At 46.0% G+C, this 22708-nt stretch overlaps 1 protein-coding gene and 1 long non-coding RNA gene across 8 annotated transcripts in view; one reads left to right on the plus strand and one right to left on the minus strand.

Annotated features, from left to right (window-relative positions):
• The window catches only part of DOCK8 (dedicator of cytokinesis 8), a 230982-nt gene that overhangs the window by 159844 nt on the left and 48430 nt on the right, over positions 1-22708 (plus strand). For all 7 annotated transcript variants that reach the window (XM_058693243.1, XM_058693244.1, XM_058693248.1 and 4 more), the window contains 5 exons: positions 1894-1989; positions 8557-8706; positions 10651-10764; positions 15428-15583; positions 17968-18107. In XM_058693243.1, coding sequence (XP_058549226.1) covers positions 1894-1989; positions 8557-8706; positions 10651-10764; positions 15428-15583; positions 17968-18107 — 656 coding nt within the window. The remainder of the gene's footprint in view (positions 1-1893; positions 1990-8556; positions 8707-10650; positions 10765-15427; positions 15584-17967; positions 18108-22708) is intronic.
• On the minus strand, positions 9664-10754 carry LOC131490797 (uncharacterized). Its single transcript, XR_009251213.1, has 3 exons — positions 10617-10754; positions 9931-10060; positions 9664-9797 (listed from the first exon to the last, which is right to left on the minus strand). It is a non-coding gene; the product is annotated as an uncharacterized LOC131490797 (long non-coding RNA).

A 22708-nucleotide genomic window follows, 5' to 3' on the forward strand; every position in this document is an offset into this window, starting at 1 on the left:
TAACCAGCTAAGGATATAAATAGAATACCCAGCCATCTGCACATGGGTTTTTCCATGAGTCTCCCTTTAGCTTACTAACTCTCAAATGTTAATGTCCGTGAGATAGTAAATTGGGTTCCTTGCACACTGTTCAGGGTGGGTGCTGTAAAGGTTTGTCAAGGGCAGCCTTTGCTATAATCAATTTTTGTTTTAGGGATTGAATTGAAGACTTAACTGCCATTTTGCTGGTACCCTCGCATGTGGTATTAGGATGCTCAGATCGGTTTTTTTGTTTTTTTATTTTATTTTATTTTATTTATTTTTCAATATATGAAATTTATTGTCAGATTGGTTTCCATACAACACCCAGTGCTCATCCCAAAAGGTGCCCTCCTCAATACCCATCACCCACCCTCTCTTCCCTCCCACCCCCCATCAACCACACCCAGCATGGAGCCCAGTATGGGGCTTAAACTCAAGATGCTGAGATCAAGACCTGAGCTGAAACCAAGAGTCTGATGCTTAATCAACTGAGCCACCCAGGCACCCCTCAAATAGTTTAGTTCTCACCCACAGAACAATAAAAAATAGTTCATCTATATTTATGCTCGGTTTTATGATCACCAGATTAGCGAAATCCAATGACAGTAGGCAGATGCCATTTTTTGCCATTAGTTAAGGTGGCTGCCCATCTCTGTTTGCCCAGGACCAAGGGTTCCCTGGGATGCAGGACTTTTCTGTTTCCAGACCAAGTCTCAGGAAAACTGAGATGAATTGGTGGCCTTACCTTTATTCTTGAACTTCCTCCCAAGCAAAGCTGTTGTCAGTGCATTAATAAGTAGCTAGATAAACCAGGGAATGGGAAATGTACAAAGATGCCACAGTCACCACCTGCTACGTTTGCTGTTGAGCAGTTAGATAACTCGAAAGGAAGTGTAGACATAGAGCAAAGCCGAGAACTTCCAGCATCTGACCCTGGGACATAGGAGTTGAGAAATGCTGAGTTCCCCGCTGTTTAATGCAGAAGACCTGCTCATAAGCCCAACCCATCGTGTTTCCTACAATGCCATAGTGCGATTATAAAAACAAGAATTGTCTTACCTGGAACAGAGCTTAATTTTTTTAATGTTTATTTTATTTTTGAGAGAGAGAGAGAGAGCAGGGGAGGGGCAGAGAGGGAAACATAGAATCCAAAGCGGGCTCCAAGCTCTGAGCTGTCAGCACAGAGCCCGACGCAGGACCTGAACCCATGAACCACAAGATCCTGACCTGAGCCAGAGTCAGGTGCTTAACTGACTGAGCCACCCAGGCACCCCTGGAAGAGAGTTTACGTACCACCTAGGCAACGGTTCTCGAATTGAGGTCCCTGGGCCAACAGCACCAGCGTCACCTGGGAACCTGTTAGAAATACAAATTCTCAGGTCAGGCCCCAGACTTAGAAGATCCAAATCCAAATCCAAAACCCTGAGGGCGGACCCAGCACTATGCGCGTCTCAACAATCCCTCCAGGGGATTCTGACCCACATTCCAGTTTGACCACCATTGCTACCAACCAACAGATTTATAGATGAGAAAACTGAGAGCCAAGAGAGGAATGGCTTGCACGTGGTCACACAGATAATTCGCCTCACAGGCCGAGAGGAAAGTAACAGTCTCAGCCCCACCTGCAGGGTCACTCCCAGGCGAAGGCCATTCCTTCAGACCTAGCCCTCTTCCATGATATCACCACCAGCCTCCTCCCACCTGCCTAGAAGATTCTCCGTGTCAGGCTACCTGAGCACTGACCTTGCCATCCAGCTGCGGTCTGGGACACCTAGGACACGTGCGTCAGTAACTAACAAGCCACTAGAGAGAAGAGGTGTCAGTGTGGAAGGCCCTTGCCATCTCAGACTGGTTTCTCTGGTTCTCGTCCAGCATTTCCACGAGGAGCTTGCCCTGCAGATGGTGGTCAGTACCGGGATGGTGAGAGAAACCGTCTTCAAGTACGCCTGGTTCTTCTTCGAGCTTCTGGTGAGATCCTTGCGTGTTTGTGTGTCTACCCCGTAGGGCGTGAGAAACACGTTGCAGAAAGGCAGCGCAGTTGCCCAGGTTGGGGACTGACGTTTTTTCCCCCCGAGTTGCTCCTGCTGAAAATATGGGATCGTTGCCCAAAATCCAACTCTGCCTCACTCCTCTGCCCGTCTTCCTACCCATGCTTGCCGATGCCACCTTGAGAATGTCCCTCCCGCCTATAGCTTCTAGCCATCCTCACTGCCCCACACCTGGCTGAGCTGCCATCATCTGCCGGGTGCTTCTTACAATTCCCTTCTCCTTGCACGTGTTCGTTTTTGCGCTGGCCCGGTCATTTCGCACGGGGGCTGCCGATTCTAAACAGGTCGTGTCGCCCTCCTCTTGGAAACCCTTCACCGATTTCCAGCGTGCCGGAAATAAAGCACAAATTTTATCGTGGCTTATGGAGCCCTTGTACGATTATGTTTCCCTCCGTCTCTCACCTGGGCTCATACCACCCTCCTCTCTTCATTCAGCCACATCGTTCCCAGTTTGGTTCTTGTAAGACGCCGTGGCCTTTCCAGCCTCAAAGCCTTTCTCAGATTCTCCCTCCCCTCCCTACCTCCCATCCCCTGTCCCCGCCCAGGCACGCACATTTTGGGTTCTTCTCTTCGGGGTTCAGCTTAAACGTCACCACCCCTGAGAGGCCTTTCTGACCCGCTTATGCTGTAATATGTCTTCCTCTCTGCTGTTCTTCAAACACCCTGTTTATTTCCATTCCAGCAATCATCCCAATTTATATTTGTCTTTCCGTCTTGCTTGTTCAACTGCTAGGATTTGGGTCTGTCTTTATGATCCTCTCTGTAGCCCCAGCACACTGCTTGGTGCCAGACAAGCACCAACTGATATTTATTAGGGAAAGAAAAAAAATGAAACTTGCAAATCTGTTTACCCTCCAACTTCTATCAGATCTCTACTAGAAGGGCAGAAGGCACAGCTGTAGTCCTTCATTTTCGCATGAAAAGAACAATACTAATACCCAGTTTTTGAATCATTACTGGAAGGGAAAAGAAAGCAACTAAGAATATCCGTTTTAGCAATGTTGATAAATGGAGATAAATTTTGATATGATGTTAAATGAAAAAGGGATACAAGCGTAGATACCAACCACAGCTGACTCGTGAACACTGTAGGGGAGAGGAACACCATCCCCCCCAAGATGAAAATTCAGATATAACTTTGACTCCTCCCACGACTTAACTAAGAGCCTCCTGTTGACGGGAAGCCTTACCAGTAACATAAACAGTCACTGCATGTTTTATACGTTATGTGTGTCATATACTGTATTCATACAATAAAGTAGGCTAGAGAAAAGAAAAATGTTAAGCAATCATAAAGAAGAGAAAATACATTTACAGGACTGTATTGTACTTATCAAAAAAAAAAAATCCGCATGTAAGTGGACCCTCGCCGTTCAAACCCATGTTGTTCAAGAGTCAATTGTACATAAAAATGTATATACAGATAATCTCGGGGATTAGGGTTAGGAGTGGGTTAGGATTTAGTGATAGAGTTAGCTTTATAGTCACTGGGTTCTTTCTGCTGTGATATTAAGTCAGTAATTTTTGTTTTACGAGAGAGAGGGTAGGATTTCCCCCTGAGCTCTAGTTTATCTATGTAAGTTCAAGCCTAAGAAAAAGGGAACAGTACTGAATAATAGGATAGATATTAGACAACAAGGGGTCAAAGGAAACAAAAATAAAAGTCATCCTGGGGAGGAAATGAGAAGAGATGTGCAATCGGGTTAAAAGGAGGTCAGCCCGTGCCACAAAAACATCCAGGATTCAAATCTTTGAGCTTTTCACCGAGTCCCGACCCCTAGCTGGGGAAGGGTGTTTGCTAGAGAGGCATCTTTTCAAGGCACAGTCTGGAATTCTTACAACAGAATCTTCCGGGGGGTGTTTAGTAAAAATGAAGCGGATTCTAGAGACCCTCCCTAGGACTACTAAATGAGGTAAGGAGAGGAGGACCCCAGGAGTGCACATTAATCTGTCTCCCTGGGGGACTTGTGAGCACCCCTGAAGATCCACTAGTCCACACCATCCCTGCCCCGCGAGGCATCGACAGAGCCGAGGGTCTTCGTACCCAGCCGGCACCACAATTTCCCGTTCTAAAAGCCAAGTTCATTAAGGTGGGCGGCCACAGCTTCCAAGTGTTATAGCAACAGCGTCAGCCCTGAGACACGAGCTCTGTGCTCTGGCAGCAAATGAACTGGCCTTGAAACCCTCTTGAGGCATGAGAAGCATCAACACCAACATGCCATTCTTGTACGTCCCTGTACTCACCCTACTCGCCGTCAAGTTTCTCCACGTGAAGGAGATTCATCGGGTCATCGTCCATCTGTACACAATTCTTGCAGATAATCTTAAACCGAATTCATCTATCAGATGGCACGTGAAAAGTCGGGTAGCAAAAACGAAATTTGATGTTGTGGAATCTCAAACAAACCAAGTCCCAAGGTATCCCCGTTAAAAAATATCTCACGTCATTTACGCATACACACGCACACATATGTACACACACGTCACCTAGTCATTCTTAGATATTATTTAGTAGTTACATATTATATAAGCACAATCGCTAGACCGGAGAGCCAAAACTCTGATGAGGTTCTCAAACTCTGCTATGTCAGGGTTCCAGTAGCAGCCCTAAGGGCTCTTTAATATGTCCTTGAAACCCCAGTAAAGACCTGTATGTGAGAAGTACCCTGGGGAGTCATCCCCATTGCACACACAGGACACGAAGACTGAAGCAGGGTTTGCCCAGCCCGCTCAGCCCCCGAGGGCCAGAGACTCAAGGGCTCTCGTCCAACATCAGTCATCTTGCCGTTTTGCCTCTCCTTGGAAGCTCAAAGTTACATAACGCTTCCTTAGCCTAATGTATTAATCACATGCGAAACTTTTATATTCAGAAATCACCTTGAATACACTGCTTCTCCCATGCCCGGCCAGAATGGACTCAGCCTCTTGAGGGCTCAGTGGCTCCCCCTGGCATCTTAGAGCTCCTTCTGTATTCTCGGAAGGTGTCACAATGACTGTCCTTCCTCTAATCCTGTAACTGCTGGCATCCCTGAGGAGGGAAAAATAATCCCATCCGAAATGTAGTGTGCATCTTCCCAGCTATGCGCCGGGCACCATTTTAAGCATTGTCTCATTTAGTCCTCGAACAGCCTGGAGGCCAGAGTTTGCTCTCACCCCCAGTCTATAGATGGGGTTGCAGGAACTGTGGTGGCCCTAAGGAGGGCTCTGTGGGTCAGCCAAAGGCTTCGTCTGTACCCCTTTACTGCCCTTAACTGCAGGGAGCTATGGAGAACTGCAGGGAGCTACGGTTCCAGAGAACCATGGAAAAGGTGAAAATTGCTTTTGATCTTGCACATTTATTGACTAGGACTCTGTGGCCCTGGGAGAGGAAGCGGAAGCTAAAGTTGCTAGCCCTCCTTCCCTCTAGGAGTCCCTGATGGTAAACAGAGGAGGGAGTTGGGAAGAAATCTCTTGCCGATCTGAGCCAATGGAACCGGTTGGTCCACAGGCAGATCACCCAAGACGCTGCTCTTCCCCGGGGCTCTGGGTGTTGTAACCAAAGTGTGCCAGGGTCCCAGTAGGACGGCCTTGGCATCTCTCAGAAGGCCTCACAGGAAAGCACTCATCAAAGCGACTGGGCCAGGTATGAGCACATGGGGTTGGCAAGGCATGGAAGGAAGAGTCTTTATCTGCCTCTAAAGGAGCAAGGGCCGGGAACAGTGTAACTGGGACTTAAGACAAAGCTGAGACAGAGCAGAGGGTCCCCATGACAGGAGCTGGATTCCTACAGAAATGTCCCCACGAGCAGAAGCTTGCCGCGGCCCCGATGAGGTCAGCAGAGTGGACATACAGCAGGACCTCCGTGTCCTCTCCCTCACTGATTCCCTGCTGGTCCCCTCCCATTAGCCAACTCCAAGCAGAAGCCCAAGGACAAGGAGGCCTGAGAGACGTAGTCCGTAGAGATCAGCTTGCCAAGGTTCAGAGACTGACGCAGAACACCAAGCAATGGATGTAGGTGCCGGAGTGGAGGCAAATGGAAGCTTTGCCAGAACTTTGCAAGGAAACGGATCCCAGACTCAGACAGGACACCCAGTCCAGCATGCATTGTGGGTGCATTTGCCTCATGGATGCTCAGGAAGCTATTTAAAAACCAAAACCGTTTTTTTTTTTTTTCCTAGAAGCCTGAGGAGAAAGAAAGGACCGGCTCCTCAGACTCGGCCCGACAACGCGGGCCATTTAACACCCTTCAGTTGCGTTAATGCCCGAGCACTAACGAACAGCCACTGTGGCAGCCGAGTGTTGAACACAAGCCTGGGGCCAGTTTCACACTTGCTAATGAACAAATCCCTGTGCCCCTTGAGAAACCACTGGGCCAGACTTTGGGGACCCACAGGTCAATGGGTGACCTAGTTTACTCAGAACATGAAGTTTTGCACCAGCGGGTTCTTTAGAGGCACCCCTGCTGTGCATGGGTCATGAAGACCACTATGGGGGATCGTATTTTCCTGCCTTACCCCACCTGCAAATAATAGACCGAGCATCCACTGGCGTTTCCAGTGGATGTTCTTCTGTGCAGAGCCCAAGGACACAGTAGCTGGCAAGTTACTTACAGTCTGGAAAGAGGCCATCAGTTGAAAGTACGGAATTGTGAGAATTATTTACTGGTTGTAGGGTGGCCAAGCCCCGCAGGCAGGAGCCGGATATAGCAGTGAGTTCTAAAAGCCTGGTGCCCCAGGGTGAGTTAGCCAGAAGAAAATCAGGATTGGGGCAGCTCAGACAAAGAGGCCTTGTCTTCCCAGGTCCTCTGTTAGGAGCAAAGTGGAGAGACGCGGCTGTCAGACAAGAATGAGGTCCAGTGCCCACCTCTCATTCTGGTCCTCCCTCCCACCAAGTGTGTGAGACTCTGGGGTACAGACACCTCCGTGTGCCCTGAACCAAGCAGGACCCTACAGGGAAGAGAATCCATGGTTCTTACGCTGGGCTCTAGGATTTAAGTCTGTAGGCTTCCTCAAGCTGGCCCTGGTATTATCTGAAAACATAAAACACACACAGCCTGTCTCTTATTCTCTTCTTATTTTACCTTCTCTTTGTTTTTTTATCTCTGCTTGTCTCGGTGCTAATGAAAGTTGTTGGTCCTGCATTCTTAGAAACAGAAATCTGCTGGTAGTGCCTGAGAGTCCTCCCTTGTGGCCCTTGGGACTGGAACACATTTTCCCATAGGACTGTCTTTGTCCCCCTTCTTGCAGCTCTGACCCAGGGTGTCATCTTCAGGCAGATGTGGGCGGTTAACTCCCGGGGCCATTTCTTTTTCGCAACGACTCTCTGACTAGCCAGGGCACATTCACAGAAACGACTTCCGAGGGTAGGCATCCTAGGCCGGCCTTGCCCATCAGAATGTCCCTGCTAGCCCTAAGCAACTTCCAACGAGGACCAGACACAACTTCTGGGGGTGTCAAGGGGGCCTGTATTGACCCACGAATCTCCGGGCCTTGGGAAGAAGTGCAAAAAACAAATCATGATCGTCATTTTTTACAAATGTTTTTTAATGTTTATTTACTTTTGAGACAGAGAGAGACAGAGCATGAGCAGGGGAGGGGCAGAGAGAGAGGCAGGCACAGATGCCGAAGCAGGTTCCAGGCTCTGAGCTGTCAGCACAGAGCCCGATGTGGGGCTCGAACTCACAAACTGTGAGATCATGACCTGAGCCGAAGTCGGACGCCCAGCCGACTGAGCCACCAGGGGCCCCATGATCTTCATTTTAAATTTTGGTGGACAGGGTGCTGGTATTGTACTATCATAATACAATCACCAGCAGACACACAGGTTTTTATCAGAACACACATTCTTAATACACATTTTTAAGTATACAATTAAGTATTTTTTTAAAAAAGATATATAAAACCAGCTAGCCTTATTGAACTCAAAACATAACTTATCTTAGAGGCGCCATTCCAAATAGCGGCTAAGTTTCTGCCTAGCATAATATAGAATTGTTTCTAGAAAACTCTACTCCCGGTTTCAACTTGAAACTCAAGGGGATCATCTCTTCCTTCTTCTCCTTATTGTAGTTTTGGGGACAGAGGTGACTGCAGTTCACCTCAAAGACAGTATCATACACAGTTCCTTTTGTGTAATGTGTTGAGATCCATCATCCCGAGTGGCCACGGGAGCCCAATCTGTGTCTGCCTTCCCGTAGGCAGTTGAGAGCAGGGGAGTCTTCTAGCATTGCAGCTAAAGAATGAAGTTCCCTGGCTTTGTGAGCTGCGAGAAGGAAGCCCCTTGACTTGGGGTCAAGAAGAGGACATCCTTCCCACCTCCTGCCACCACGGTAACCTTCTGTGCATCAGGAGCATTTTTTGTCCAGAGTCTGCTTGGGCAACCACCAGTGCAGATCAAGCGTTGGAAAGTCCGCCGTTAAGGAGCCTTCCTTCGAGTCCTTCCCCCTTTTCCACAGCGTAGAAGCAGGTCACCAGTTTCTGTGTTGACATTTCCCCCACCCCCTCTGCAGGTGAAAAGCATGGCCCAGTATGTACATAACATGGACAAACGCGACAATTTTCGGAGGACTCGCTTTTCCGACCGTTTCAAAGATGACATAACGACTATTGTGAATGTGGTCACCTCGGAGACTGCAGCCCTTCTAGTGAAACCTCAGAAGGTAACTGGGCCTTTTATTCTTTATTCTCTCAATCTTTTACCTTGAGCATCTTGTATTTTCATTAGCAGGGAAAAGCGTCGTCTTAAGACAGTAATTTAAATGTGACTGAGTATGACAGCTCAGTATAGTTATACTGGATGGGACCCTGGAGTGGTACTGGGGGGAATAGATATGGGCAGAATATTCTAGTTCTTAGAAAATACCTCTTGAAGTATTATGGCGTAATGGGCATGATTTTTATAGCCTACTCTCAAAGAACTCTGAAAAAAATTGTTATGTGTATATATATATATATATATATGAAGAGAATGATAAAGCTAATATAGCAGAATGCGAAGTATTGATAAATCAATTAAAGAGCATATAGCAGTTCTTTGTATTTGGAATTAGTCCAAAATAGAAAGTTTAAAAATAAATAAAATTAAGTAGAACAATTTTAAAGTTTTTTTTTTTAACATTTGTTTATTTTTGAGAGACAGAGAGAGGCAAAACACGAGTGCGGGTGGGGAGGGGGGGGGATAGAGAGAGAGAGAGAGAGAGAGAAAGATACACAATCTGAGGCAGGCTCCAGTCTCTGAGCTATTCGTTAGCACAGAGCCCAACGCGGGGCTCGAACCCACGAACTGCAAGACCATGACCTGAGCCGAAGTCGGACGCTCAACCAACTAGGCCACCCGGGCGCCCCCGGAAGTAGAACAATTTTAGAAGCCAGCTCTAAAATTTGAGGCAGCAGTGGTCATCACTAATACCTTTATCGTTATTAAGGATTTATATAGTACGAAGTGCTCAGGAGAAGATTTCCGTTTGGTTATTTCTCGCGGCAGACTTTCTGAGCCCAGCAGTGGAGTCTCCGTGTTGTCAGACACGGATGGGGAGCCTCAGTGAGACTGAAAGATTTTCCAAAAGCCACACAGCCAGCAGCGAGGCCAGGACCAATGATTCCAAGCCCAGAATAGTCAGACAGTTATGTCAACTGCCCAGGAGTGGCCCCTGTGCAGGACGGCTAGAGCCGGAGAACTTACCACTCAAAGATACTGTGGAAACTCCTCTGTGTCAGGTTTCTGTCCATCCCGGTGTCTGCTCAGCTTGGCCTGAGTTTGCAAAGTGCACGTCATGACCAAAGGAAACTATTTTCAAATTGCATTTTCACTAGAGGCAGATAACGCTGATTTCTCATTCTGAGAATAAAAGGAAGTAAATGTGAAAAAGTGAATCCCCACTTACTCTGAAGTGCTGTAAGATGTCAAAAATACGAGCACCGAGAAGTAACCACAACAAAAGCCGTCGTCTCATTTCATGCAAGAGGTCACTCTACCGTGTGTAACTCTGACCTCTCTTGGGCTGGGAATGTTGCCTAATTGGAGAAAAAAAAAAAAACATTCCTGAGGTAAAAACCAATTCCTTTATCCTGGTTAGATTTTCTCAACAACCCTTATAAATTAACAACTTGTCTCACTGAAGATAGTGGGTATGTTTCAAGTTCGTTTTGCCAAGACAAGAGTTACAAGAATCAAATAATTTATGGCAGAGCCACGTGGAGAAATACGAGACAACCATTAAAAACTAGTTTTGAAGAAATGTTAAAAATGCAGGGAAAGGTTCGTGGTACAATGTTGAACGAAAAAAATGCAAAGCCCAACATTGTCTATAGAGATTGAGCTCAATTATGTACATACACATGTAGGAAAAAAAGGAATCGAAGGAAATGTACCTGAATATTAACAGTGAATAAAGAATTGCTTGATTCAGCCCAACACTCCTGGCACCCGTTAAGGGCTAACTTGTATTTTGCCACAATTTTGCCGGGTCACCAGCTTTGCCCGGTGTCAGTGTCTCCCCCAGGGACACGGTAGGACCTGTGTGTCCCAGCCTCCCTACCAGGCACTCGGTTGGTCATGATCGGGGCTTACCGCAAAATGATTCACGTGTTGGTTTGTTTTTAAGGAAAACGAGCAGGCAGAAAAGATGAACATCAGCCTGGCTTTCTTCTTGTACGACCTTCTGTCGCTCATGGATCGTGGATTTGTATTTAACCTCATCAAACACTATTGCAACCAGGTGAGTGTCCCACAGGCCTAGCCGTGTTGTTTCTGGCTCCTTCTCCTCCAGTGCTGTGGTCACTGCTGTGGTATGCTGTCATGCTCCCTGCCAGGTTAGACAGCTTGGCTCCTGTGCATTGTGGGCTTTCTGGTCATTTGTCTTCCGGGCTTCACTAGACACACTGGTCCGCACGGACTCCTGGAGCGTTTGCCAACCTGAAGGGGCCAACAAGGTCATGTGTGAGACCCGAGGGCTGTTGGTGCTATGGTCTTCTTCGCTGCAACATTTAACAGAAATCGTGTGACCGCGGCATTTGCTCTTAGACCAGGTCTAGAATTCAAAGCATGGGGTCTCTTTTCACATATAAGGGTAATTCATTAAAATGTGGCTGTGGAATTCGGACTTTAAAGAACCCTGATGGAATCTGCCAAAGAGCCCAGACCTCACTGAGCGCAAAGCATTTATCTCATGACCCGGGAGCATCTTACCACAGCCCTCTCCTCAGACGTTTAAGGAGGATTCTTCTTTTGTTCGCTGTCCCCCTAAATTGTCCCAGCAGGTGTCCTGCAAGTGGTTGCTGTTGTGGCTTCTCCTTTCCTTCCGCATTCCTCCTCTACCCACCACGACCGCTGTCACTGCCACTGTGACCACTCCCCACCAGCACTGTCGCCACCTGTGACTCCCATCGCCACCACCACCCACCCCCTCCACCAGCACCAGCACTGTCACCATGGCTGCCTTCTTCCTGTGAACCAGGCACCGTGCTGAGCATCTGATAGAACCAGTATCTTTAATCCTTGCAAGGTGTCCTCTACATTTTGCAGATGGGAAAGCTGTGTCGTATAACTTGTTGGTTGGAAAGACCGTGGTTGGAAAACCCAGTCTTGCCTAACTCCAGGCTACAGCGGACTCATCGCTCTGTTCTATCAGGCTTTGCTTTCTGTGGTCAATCCTTCATGATGCTGAGTAATTCACTCAACTTTTCTGGGGCTCACTTCCTCATTTGCAATATAAAAGGATCTTCCCCAACTCCCGAAAACAGACCATGTCTTTTCCGAAGGAACTCCTAATAAGGAAACCCGCCTATAAAAAGAGAATCCTAAGGAAACCGCAAAATGCTCAGAGCACCGACATCTTGTGCAGCCCCGTCTCCTGACCCTACATGGATCTTCCGTTCCAGGTTCCACCAGCACAGAGGGGTGAAGGACTACGCCATTCCTCTCTGCCACCCCCATGTTTAGGGTTATGGGTCATCAGAGGAATTGCCAATATAAATTAATCTGGTTTTCAAAACAGGTCACTGGATGACTTGCAAATATAAGCTAATCCCTTTTTCAAAACTTAAAGTTGGACATATAGAAAGCAGATGCTAGAATACCATGGCAGACCCAAGGTTAGCTGCTGTTTAAGAAAGAATTTTTCATGACTCTTGTGAAACACTAAGGCAGACTTTTATTCAGGACCATCTATATAAGTGTGGGGACCATTGCAATGGGATTTTACAGTACAGGAGGTGGGGCTCAACTCTAAATACAAAAAGGAAAAGTGGGAATTTAGAGCCAGGGAGCAGAGTAGGGGGATTAGTGGGGGGGAAATTAATAAGCAGGAATATCAGGAGTGGGGGGGATTCTGGCTAAACCAACCTGACAGGATTCTGGGTGAAGGCAGGCCAGGGAGCTGGTGAGGGATGAGGGTTGGGGAAGTCAGTGAGATATCAAGGTGGTCAGATACTGAGGCTGGGCGACTCTGGCTAAACTGACTCAGGAAGATCTTTGCTGAAATCGAGCTCTCTACGACATGTTCAAGGGCAGGCCTATTTGCAAAAGAGCTCAGAGGAGCCTGACTCGAGTTTGGTGAAAGAGAGAATCTCTGTGACACGTGGGCAGCTTTCATTACCAGAAGGCAAAGGAGGCGCTCCAAAGGAGATGTCTGCCTGCCCTGCAAACTCACTTTATGATTTTCTCTTTTGCTTTCCTTTCTTCTCTCTTTCTCTTTTCCATCTTTTCCGTCGCTTTTAAGGTAAGGCGTGCTTCTCATTTACCCTCTTTTTCTTCCTCTTTTCTGTCTCAGCTGCCAGAGAGCCTTCGAGTCAGAATCTATAGGCTGGTGTTCTTATCCCAGTGGTGCCATTAAATTCCTCTGCGATCCAGGGAGCTTAACTTTTACATGAGTGGCTTCCTTATTGGCAAAAAGACAGAGTTGGATTAGATTTATCCAGGCTTTAACATTTTCACTCTGTGCTCTGTTTGCCAGTGATATCTGTGGGTGTTGCTTAGTACAATTAACGTGGACCCTTAGGCTTAAAGTGGTCACTGACGTAGTCAATGGTGATTTATTCCATTGACCCCAGCTATCTAGGTACAGTATGAACATCATACCTGAGGCAAGTTTTTATTCTTCCAAAGTCCCCTGGTTTTGTCATTTTACATAGCCTGATTCAAGCGTCCTATCATGTTTTCTGCCATTTATAGACCTTGTGACAATGGGTATAATCTTAGCCTTTTATTAATAGTCACTAACGATAGACAAATTTAGTTTTTCACTCCCTTGATGTCACTTACAATGTGCCACTAACTTACACCCATCCTTGGGTAGTGCCACTGAGGCTACCACTGCGGGTCCTAACCTTTGGGGAAGATGTTTCTGGAATGGCACCTTGCTGTTTTCTAAATATCACCAAAATTATTTTTGAAATTTCTGTCTTTAATGAAATCTCAAGGGAGCTTTTTAAGATACCTATACTGCAGGCTTCTTTCAAGGACAAATATCTTATGCTTTCAAGCTCTGACTAGTTTGACCCAACAACCCTTGGTGAGTGACCAGTGAGGGGCATAAGATCAAGTTCTAATCAGCCCAGTTTACTGGTGAATCCATGGGTGCAAAGTCAGCCAGCAAGACACAGTGACAAAGAGTATAGGTTCTGGTAACTTTTGTTCGCACAAAAGTCATGTTTTATTTTTTATGTAATCCGTAATGGTATCCCTTTGTTTCCAGTAAATGTCTAGCTACAGACCGATTGATCCTATAGGCAAAATGGATGAGCCACCACCCAATGGCTTCTCCTAAAATGGTTGAAAATATGTTGCTCCTTAAATGATACCATTTATGAAACCACTCTGAAAATGCAAGAAGAGAAGGCATGTCCGTTCACACGGATGAGATGCTTGGTTTCCCGTGCGGGGGCCCGAGGGTGTTGATGGTGATACATATGGAGAGGCTCAAGGTCTATCAGGTCCATCCTTTCCCTACTTTGTCTTCAAAGAAGCTGCCTCTGAGTCACAGCCCATGGAGTCTGGGTCCTCACTGGTCCTTCTCCCTGAGGGAAGCAAGGGATCTCTTCTACATTGTCCCTGGTGTCAGCTGTTCATTGCTTATTTCATGGCTCGTTGGTGTTGTTTTCATCTTAATTTTTTAAGTTGGGATAAAATTAACGTGGAGTGTTATATTAGTTTCAGGTATGCAACGTATCGATCCAACAATTCTATACGTTAGGCAGTGCTCACCACAAGCGCCGTCTCCAGTCACCATACGGTGTTATGACAGTATTGTTGACGATCCTCATTAGCTGTGCTTTTCATGGTTTGTCTGTTTAAGGGAAGACTTCCTCAGAAACGTCCCAGCTTCGTCTTTCTCCTCCACTTCCTCCTCTCTTACTTTGGGGCAAACTCCTCAACTTTTTTTTGCAGGGGCTACATCCTTTCTTCAATAATAGGATGACTTTATGTGGGGAACGGGTCTGAACTCCCCATTGGGGCCTTTAATGAGAAACTACAAAAGAACAGTAGTGGCCTGAGAGTCATCCAATCATATTCCAGGGGTTTTGTGTGGCCCCATATGGGGTCAACCCCTTTCATTTAGTTCTTTATTTTTTTATTTTTATTTTTTTTACGTTTTTTATTTATTTTTGGACAGAGAGAGACAGAGCATGAACGGGGGAGGGGCAGAGAGAGAGGGAGACACAGAATCGGAAACAGGCTCCAGGCTCCGAGCCATCAGCCCAGAGCCTGACGCGGGGCTCGAACTCACGGACCGCGAGATCGTGAGCTGGCTGAAGTCGGACGCTTAACCGACTGCGCCACCCAGGCACCCCTCATTTAGTTCTTTAGACAAAGTGGCCTTTTTGTGAAATGAATGATGTTATGTTACACAGAAGACGTACATCCAGATTATTTGCAACACAGGTTTGCCACGGTGTTGTAGATTTGACAAGTGTGGGTCAGGTCAAGAATCCACATTTTGGACAGCTGCTAGGCTAGAATTATTAAGGGGAAGAGTATCCATGAAAACTCAGTGGGCCTCCCTGTGATACACAACTTTCCCTCTGTTGCACCGTCCCATTAATTTTTTTAAATTTTTTAAATGTTTATTTACTTTTGGCGGGGGGGAGCATGAGCAGGGGAGGGGCAGAGAGGGAGGAAGACACAGAATCCGAAGCAGGCTCCAGGCTCTGAGCCGTCAGCACAGAGCCCGACACGGGGCTCAAACTCACGAACCACAAGATCGTGACCTGAGCCGAAGTTGGACGCTTAACCGACTGAGCCACCCAGGCGCCCAAGTCCCATGAATTTTTATTAAGTTGATTGTCGTAATCCGGAGAGAAGGGAGGTTTTTGCCTCTGCCAACTTCAATTCCATTTACCTTGTCATAAACACATCTTTGCTGTTTTCGTTTTTCCTCCCAGCTGTCGGCCAAGCTCAACAACCTTCCGATGCTCATTTCCATGAGGCTAGAGTTTCTGAGAATCCTCTGCAGCCACGAGCATTACCTCAATCTGAACCTCTTCTTTATGAATGCCGATACTGCGCCAGCGTCCCCCTGCCTCTCCATCTCTTCCCAGGTAATCCCTGAAAGAATTCCTCAAGCTATTTCATTGAACTAGGCATTTATTCCTATAAAGGTTGGTCTTGTTACTGAAAAGAAAAATGGAGCTGTTCACACCGGATTGCTCGATCCAGAGACACACAAGTATGGTACCCGAAGTTGTACCATCTAACTGATCATTTACAAGCTGCGTGACTGGTTCCTTCCTAGGCTCAAGGGTCTCTGCTGGGGTAAGGAAGAGTGAGGAATTCGTACGCACTACAGAAATCTAGAGATTCATAGAAAAGTCACATAGCTTCCTTTGTCTGGCATTAATTGTCTTTCCACTTGAGGCTGACCGTCTTCTCTGCTCACTTTCCTTTTCCTAAACTCCAGAGCCCTAAGATTTATGAAATGGCATATTCCTTTATATTAATTCCATAATGATCAAATAGCGGTTTTTGACATGGGTATTACATCTTTGAGCTATCCTAGAATTTTCTGTTGATACTCTTATGAAATGGAGTTTAGCACAAGTTGAGTCCTTCTTGAATCAGGCTCCAACAATTTAGTTCTTAAAGCACTAAGAAGACCTTGTCATAAACTGATCAAGCATTCTTTTTATAGGGAGTGTATTTTCTAATGAGTCTTACTCTCGATCAGCCAAAAATAAATAAATAAATAACACCTGTGTCATATTTAGAGACAAGGCTTTGACTGACATGGACAATCTTTCTTTGTGGAACAGTATCTCACAGGTGAGGTTCAGTGGGCCCCAGGGTCAACCAGATGTTAAGGAGCATTATGCAAATACAGAGCTCCAGAGTCAATTAAGTTCTAGAGACCCTGTATTAACAGGTTTTTGGTTTTGGTTTTGTTTGTTTGTTTGTTTGTTTTGCGGTATGCTACCCACGAGTCTGTAACTTGTTGCTGTAAGTTATAAATACCCAATGGGTGGAGAAGAAAAATATTTAATAAGCACTGATTCCCAAAGTGATTTAACTACTAAAAACCTTTCTTCCCCCCTCCATAGAGTTGTCAAGGGACTAGTGCCCTCTAGAAAAAAACTTTAAGGAAATACCGTTTCACAATCACATTCCATTTATTGGTGACAAATCAGTGGCTCAGAGCAGCAGACAAGATTTCTCAATATTGTGTTCTATTTCTGTTGGGTATTCCTTGATGCCAACAACAAAGGTGAAGGTTGGTCTTACTCATTAAAAAAAAAAAGAAAACTTAGCCATTTATGCCAAGTGCTATGAGCCACTTGTTAGCGACGTCACCATCTCATCATGAACTGGGGGAGACATGACTTACAGCAGCGATTCCCCATGTGCTAACTTTGCCCTGGGTCTTCTGCCACGTTTCCCTTCTGACCACCCCGGGGAATTAGTAAGCCCAGCCAGTGGCCAGGCCAGTCCCACCGGCAGCAAAGGATTTCCAGGGACACTTCAGATGCCCTTGGTGCAGTAGAAAGTGCGCCCCTGGGAGAGTGCGGGAATTGCCTGGGACTTGTAAGTCTCAACGGAATTGCCTGCTCGAAGCCACAGCGTTGGATTCCGTTGCCCGTTCCCTGTCCACGTGGTGTCCTGGGACTTGAATCTTCACTTTCGATCTGGGGTGGGGAACGGAGTATTGGTCGTTTCGTGAGAGACCCTGGCTGCTTTATTCTCATCTTTCCCAATTGGCAGCTCCCTGTTTGTGGGAGGGGAAAGCAAAGTGACCACTCTACGGGCAGCTCCGTTTCCTCGTCCGTCAGGTGGGGAACGCACTGGACAATGCTTGCAAAGACTCGTGGCAGCATGGCTCCGTAAACGCTGGCTGTTGCGATTTTGTTCATTTGTTTGTTTTTATTTTTTTTATTTTTTTTTAATTTTTAAAAAAATTTTTTAACGTTTATTTTTTATTTTTGAGACAGAGAGAGACAGAGCATGAACAGGGGAGGGGCAGAGAGAGAGGGAGACACAGAATCTGAAACAGGCTCCAGGCTCTGAGCTCTGAGCTGTCAGCACAGAGCCCGATGCAGGGCTCGAACTCACGGACCGTGAGATCATGACCTGAGCTGAAGTCGGACGCTTAACCGACCAAGCCACCCATTCGCCCCGTTTTTATTTTTTTTTTAATTAATTTATTTGTGTTGAGAGAGAAAGGGCGAGAGCGTGAGACGGTGTGCACGTGAGTGGGGGGCGGGGGTGCGGAGAGAGAGGTGGGGGAGAAGGGGAGAGGAGGGGAGGGAGAGAGACAGGGATTCCCAAGCAGGCTCTGCACTGTCAGCACAGAGCCCGACGCGGGGCTCGAACTCACGGACCGTGAGATCATGACCTGAGCCCAAATCGAGAGTCAGGCGGTTAACCGACTGAGCCACCCAGAGGCCCCAGACCATTCTTGTGACTCAAAGAACTGCTCCTTGCATTTGTGCAGAACTCAAGCTCCTGCTCCAGTTTCCAGGACCAGAAGATTGCCAGCATGTTTGATCTGACTCCCGAGTACCGCCAGCAGCATTTCCTCACCGGACTTCTCTTTACTGAACTGGCTGCCGCCCTCGATGCTGAGGGGGAAGGGTATGTTTCTGACATTTCGATTGGAATACGAAGCCAAAAACCCACACACAAAAAACCCCTCCTTACTCAAGTTTGCCGTCCAACCTCTCCGACTTGGCGGAAAAACTCTACCATTCACCAGTTCTGAAGAGTAGAAACACTCACGTGTTGAGAAAATGGTGCTGGATAGGAAAAGTGGAAAGCCCTGAGGGACAGAGAGAAGCCACAAAACGGCTTTTTTTCAGCCACCGATTCATTGAGAAGAATTTCCCAATTCTAATACAGCAGGCTTCCCGGGGATGCTTTGATTAGTGAACTCCTCAGGAACAAAGACATTTATGAGACGTGCCCCGGGTGATCTGCGTACACACGGAGGCAGCAGCAAGATGCTGCTTGCTTAATGTTGACATTGAAGAAGTGGCCGCTGATGGGAAGGCAGTTACCCAGTGTCCAGATTAAGTTTCTTGCAGGGAGGCCTGCCCACAAGGGAAGAGATGCCTCGGGTCCAGGGCTTGTAAATCCTTTCACCTCTTAGAAGCCTGATCACCCAGGGGCATGTCGGAGTATCTAGTCTTAAAAGTCTATGGACAGGGCTGGAGACAGACCACCCCTTCTCCTTTCCTTCTCTCCCTGTGCTCCATGAGCTATAGGATTAGAAAACCGCCGTCCGCCCGATGGCACAAAAGGAGACAATGCCTTCCAAAATATTATGCATCCCATTCAGTAGTTAGCAAATGCCTACCCTGGGGCGTGTAGAGTCGATCAGAGATACACCAGTGCCCCAAACAGCCAAAACTCCCCGGGTCCGTAAATCTCGCCATTCAGGGACTCAGATCGTTAGGACTGGAAAATAATTTGGGCTCAGCGCTTTCGATGTTCAGGTTAGGTGCGAAGAATTGAAGGAACTTGCCCAAAGTTACATTACAAAACCAAATCTAGAGCCCTGGTTTCCTGAGTGCTCTCCCAGGGCCCACCCTCCCATAGCACACCATCGCCCTCTCTGGAAAACCCCTTCCTACTGCTCCTCCCTTCTTCCTTCCTATGCTAAAGGAGTTTCTGGAATACAGTCTGCTGATTAGTGGCAGCATCGCTAGATGTTACAGATTTTTGTCTAATGGGCAGTTTTCAAGTTCTCTCTAAGTGCTTGTGATTTAAGGAAGGAAACAGTGACTTGAAGGGAGCACTTTCAAGCTTGTGCGACTGCAAAATCACAAACATATCCTAAGTGCTTTGTCCATAACGATATTACCCAAGTGAATGTCTGTCCCTGCCTCCCAGGAGGCCAGTATGGGAAACTGAATGGTCTTCACTCTAAATCCTGCCTCTTTTCAGGAATTCAGGTCCTGAGCGCCTCCTTCGAGAGCTTCAATCTCACCTTCTTCGCCCAACCCAACTAAACTCCTCTCTATTTTCCCGGTAGAACTTTCTACCCTATAATTAACATAAATTTTCAAAGCAACACAAAGTGCCCTGACCTCCTATAAGGTGCTGAAAATGAGGTTTGAACACAAAGAAAATCACCTTAGTTTACAGATACACACACACACACACACACACACACACACACACACACACACACAATTTTTTCCTTAATTACCCTTTAATAGGATTGATCTACATGATCTACATCTAATTGTCCTTTAATAGGAGTGATTTCTGAAAGGAGTCTTCAGTAGTTTCTGTTTTCCATGTCCCTTCCAGTGAGATGTCTAGGGAAACCGCCCTGACATCTATTTTGATTCTTTATAAAATTGTGGCCGTTATTTTACTAGCAAAAGAGTAGAGTATGTTCAGAGGTCATCTTGTAATTATGTTCAGTCAAATAGGAACATTCTTCAAACACACACACACACACACACACACACACACACACACACACACACGGTACCTTTTCTACCCCCCAGAAGGTAGCTAATTAAGAGTGTTTCTCCTTTAGCAACAAATAATTCCTGATTTCTGGGTTGTCAGTTGCTCCCCTGGAAAGTCCTTAGAAATACTGTCACATACTTATTAGTGACTTTGCCACGTGGGCTGAAACCTCGGAAAAATCTCATGGTCTAACAATACTTCCTCTTGATTAGTACTGCCTTTTGCTGCCAAGACAGTTAACAGACTCACCAACAACCTGCCCATCTCAAGGGTAAGGGCCCCAGATACATCTCAGTATCTGGGCTTCTGAAAGGGGCCATGGCTCCAGTTTCTAAGGGGTTTCCCTAGAACCCCCTTTACCTGGGGGTGCCCACAAATATCTACACATCATTCAATCCACAATGTTCCTCAAGCATGTGGAAATTATCTAGCATCTCTGTGCTAGGTCCTTCACATGCTTTTCAGGAGAGAGAACACTTTCCAACTCATTCTATGAGGCCAGCATTACCCTGATACCAAAAGCAAACAAAAGACGGATATGACTGTAGATATGATTATCCTCAACAAAGCACTGAAAACCTGAATTCAACAATGTATAAAAAGGATTATACACGGTAGCTAAGTATGATTTACCTTGGGAACACAAGATTGGTTTAACATCTGAAAATCAATTGATATAATATACTGTATGCATGGAATAAAGGTCAAAACCCAGTCAATCATCTCAATAGATGAAGAGAAAGCATTTGATAAAATCCAATACCTTTTTCTGAAAAAAAAAATCAACAAATCATATAGGAATATAACAGAATGTCCTCAACCCCGGTAAAGGGCATCTATGAAAAACCCACAGCTAGCATCATACTTATTAGTGAAAGGCTGATTGCTTTCCCTGTAAGACCAGGAACAAGATAGGAATGACCACTCTCGCCACTTCTGTTTTACTCATTGTTTGTTTCGAAAGCCCTACCCAGGGCAATTAGGCAAGACAGTGAAATAAAGGCGCCCATATTGGGAAGGAAGAAGTAAAACTATCTTTGTCCACAGATACCATGATTTGTTTATAGAAAATCCTACGAGGCGCTTGGGTGACTCAGTTGGTTAAGTGTCCAACTCTTGATTTCGGGTCAGGTCATGATCTCGTGGTATGTGAGATTGAGCCCAGTGTTGAGCCCCGCATCAGGCCCCACATGGAGCATGGACCCTGCTTGGGATTCTCTCTCTGCCCTTGCCCAGCTTGCACTGACAGCATGGAGCTTGCTTGGGGTTCTCTCTCTCCCTCTCTCTCCATCCCTCCCTCTCTCTCTCCCCTTCTCTGTCAAAATAATAATAAAGTTTAAAAAAAAAAGAAAATCCTATGGAAGCCATTAAAAAATCTATTAAACATAATAAATGTGTTCAGCAAGGTTGCAAGGTACAAGATCAATATACAAAAATCAATTATATTTCCATATACTTGTGATGAACAATGTGGAATGAAATTAAGAAAACAACTCCATTAAAAGTGGCATCAAAAAATAATAAAATCTCAGGACTAAATTTTTTACCAAAAGAAGTACAAGACCTGTATGCCAAAAACTCTAAGACACTTTAGAAAGAAATAAAAAGATCTAAACGAAGCAGAGAGGCATGACATATTCATGGATTAGAAGATTCAGTGTTGTTAAGATGACGTTACTCCCCGAACTGATCTACAAGTTCAGTGTAACCCCACTCAGAATTTCAGCTGGCTTCTTTGCAGATAGTGACAAGCCGACCCTAAAAATTCATATGAAATTCAAGGGACCTGGTGTAGCCCAAACAATCTTGAAAAAGAACACAATTGAAGGACTCACATTTCCTGATTTCAAAACCTACCACAAAACAATAGAAGTAAAGACTGTGTGGTTCTGACACAAAGATAGACATATAGATCAGTGCAATTGAATTAAGAGTTCAGGAATACATCTTCACATTGATAGTCGATTGGTTTTTGACAAGGGTGCCCAAATAATTCAATGGGGGAAAGAGTCATGTTTCCAACAGGCGGCACTGGGACCGGTGGGTATCCACGTGCAAAAGAATGATGTCAGGACCTCCACGTCATACCCTGTGCAGAGGTTACCTCAAAATGATCAGACCTAAATGTGAGCGCTGATGCCGCAAAACTCTTAGATGAAGTCACATGGATAATCTCCACGAAATAGGATCAGGCACCAGAAGTAGATCTGCCACCAGAAGTGGGCACGACAGAAGAAAAAAAAAAAAAATAGCTAAGCTAGACTTCACTAAAGTGAGAACCTGGGCGACATAAAGGACATCGTCAAGGAGATGAAAAGGCAATGCACAGAATGGGAGGAAAATATTTGCAAAATGTAGATCTAATAAGGGATTTGTACCTGTTATGTAATTTTCAAATCTTACAACTCCATAACAGAAGGACAAATAACTCAATATTTCAAAGGGCAAGGATCAGAATAGACATTTCTCCAAAGAAGGTATGACCAACAAACACATGGAAAGATACTCAACACCATTGGCCATCAGGGAAATGCACATCAAAGCCAGATTATGACCCCTTCTCTCTTAGTTGCTTGGGTCAACTGTAACAAAAATACTGTAGCCTAGGTGGCTTATAAACAACAGGAATTCATTTCTCATAGTTCCAGAGGCTAGGAAGTCCAACATCAAGACGCTGGCAGATTCAGAGTCTGATGAGGACCCACTTCCTAGTTCATAGATGGCCATTTTCTTGCTATATTCTCGCATGGTAG

This window comes from Neofelis nebulosa, chromosome 12 (genome assembly GCF_028018385.1).
Source record: "Neofelis nebulosa isolate mNeoNeb1 chromosome 12, mNeoNeb1.pri, whole genome shotgun sequence".
Taxonomy (NCBI): domain Eukaryota; kingdom Metazoa; phylum Chordata; class Mammalia; order Carnivora; family Felidae; genus Neofelis; species Neofelis nebulosa.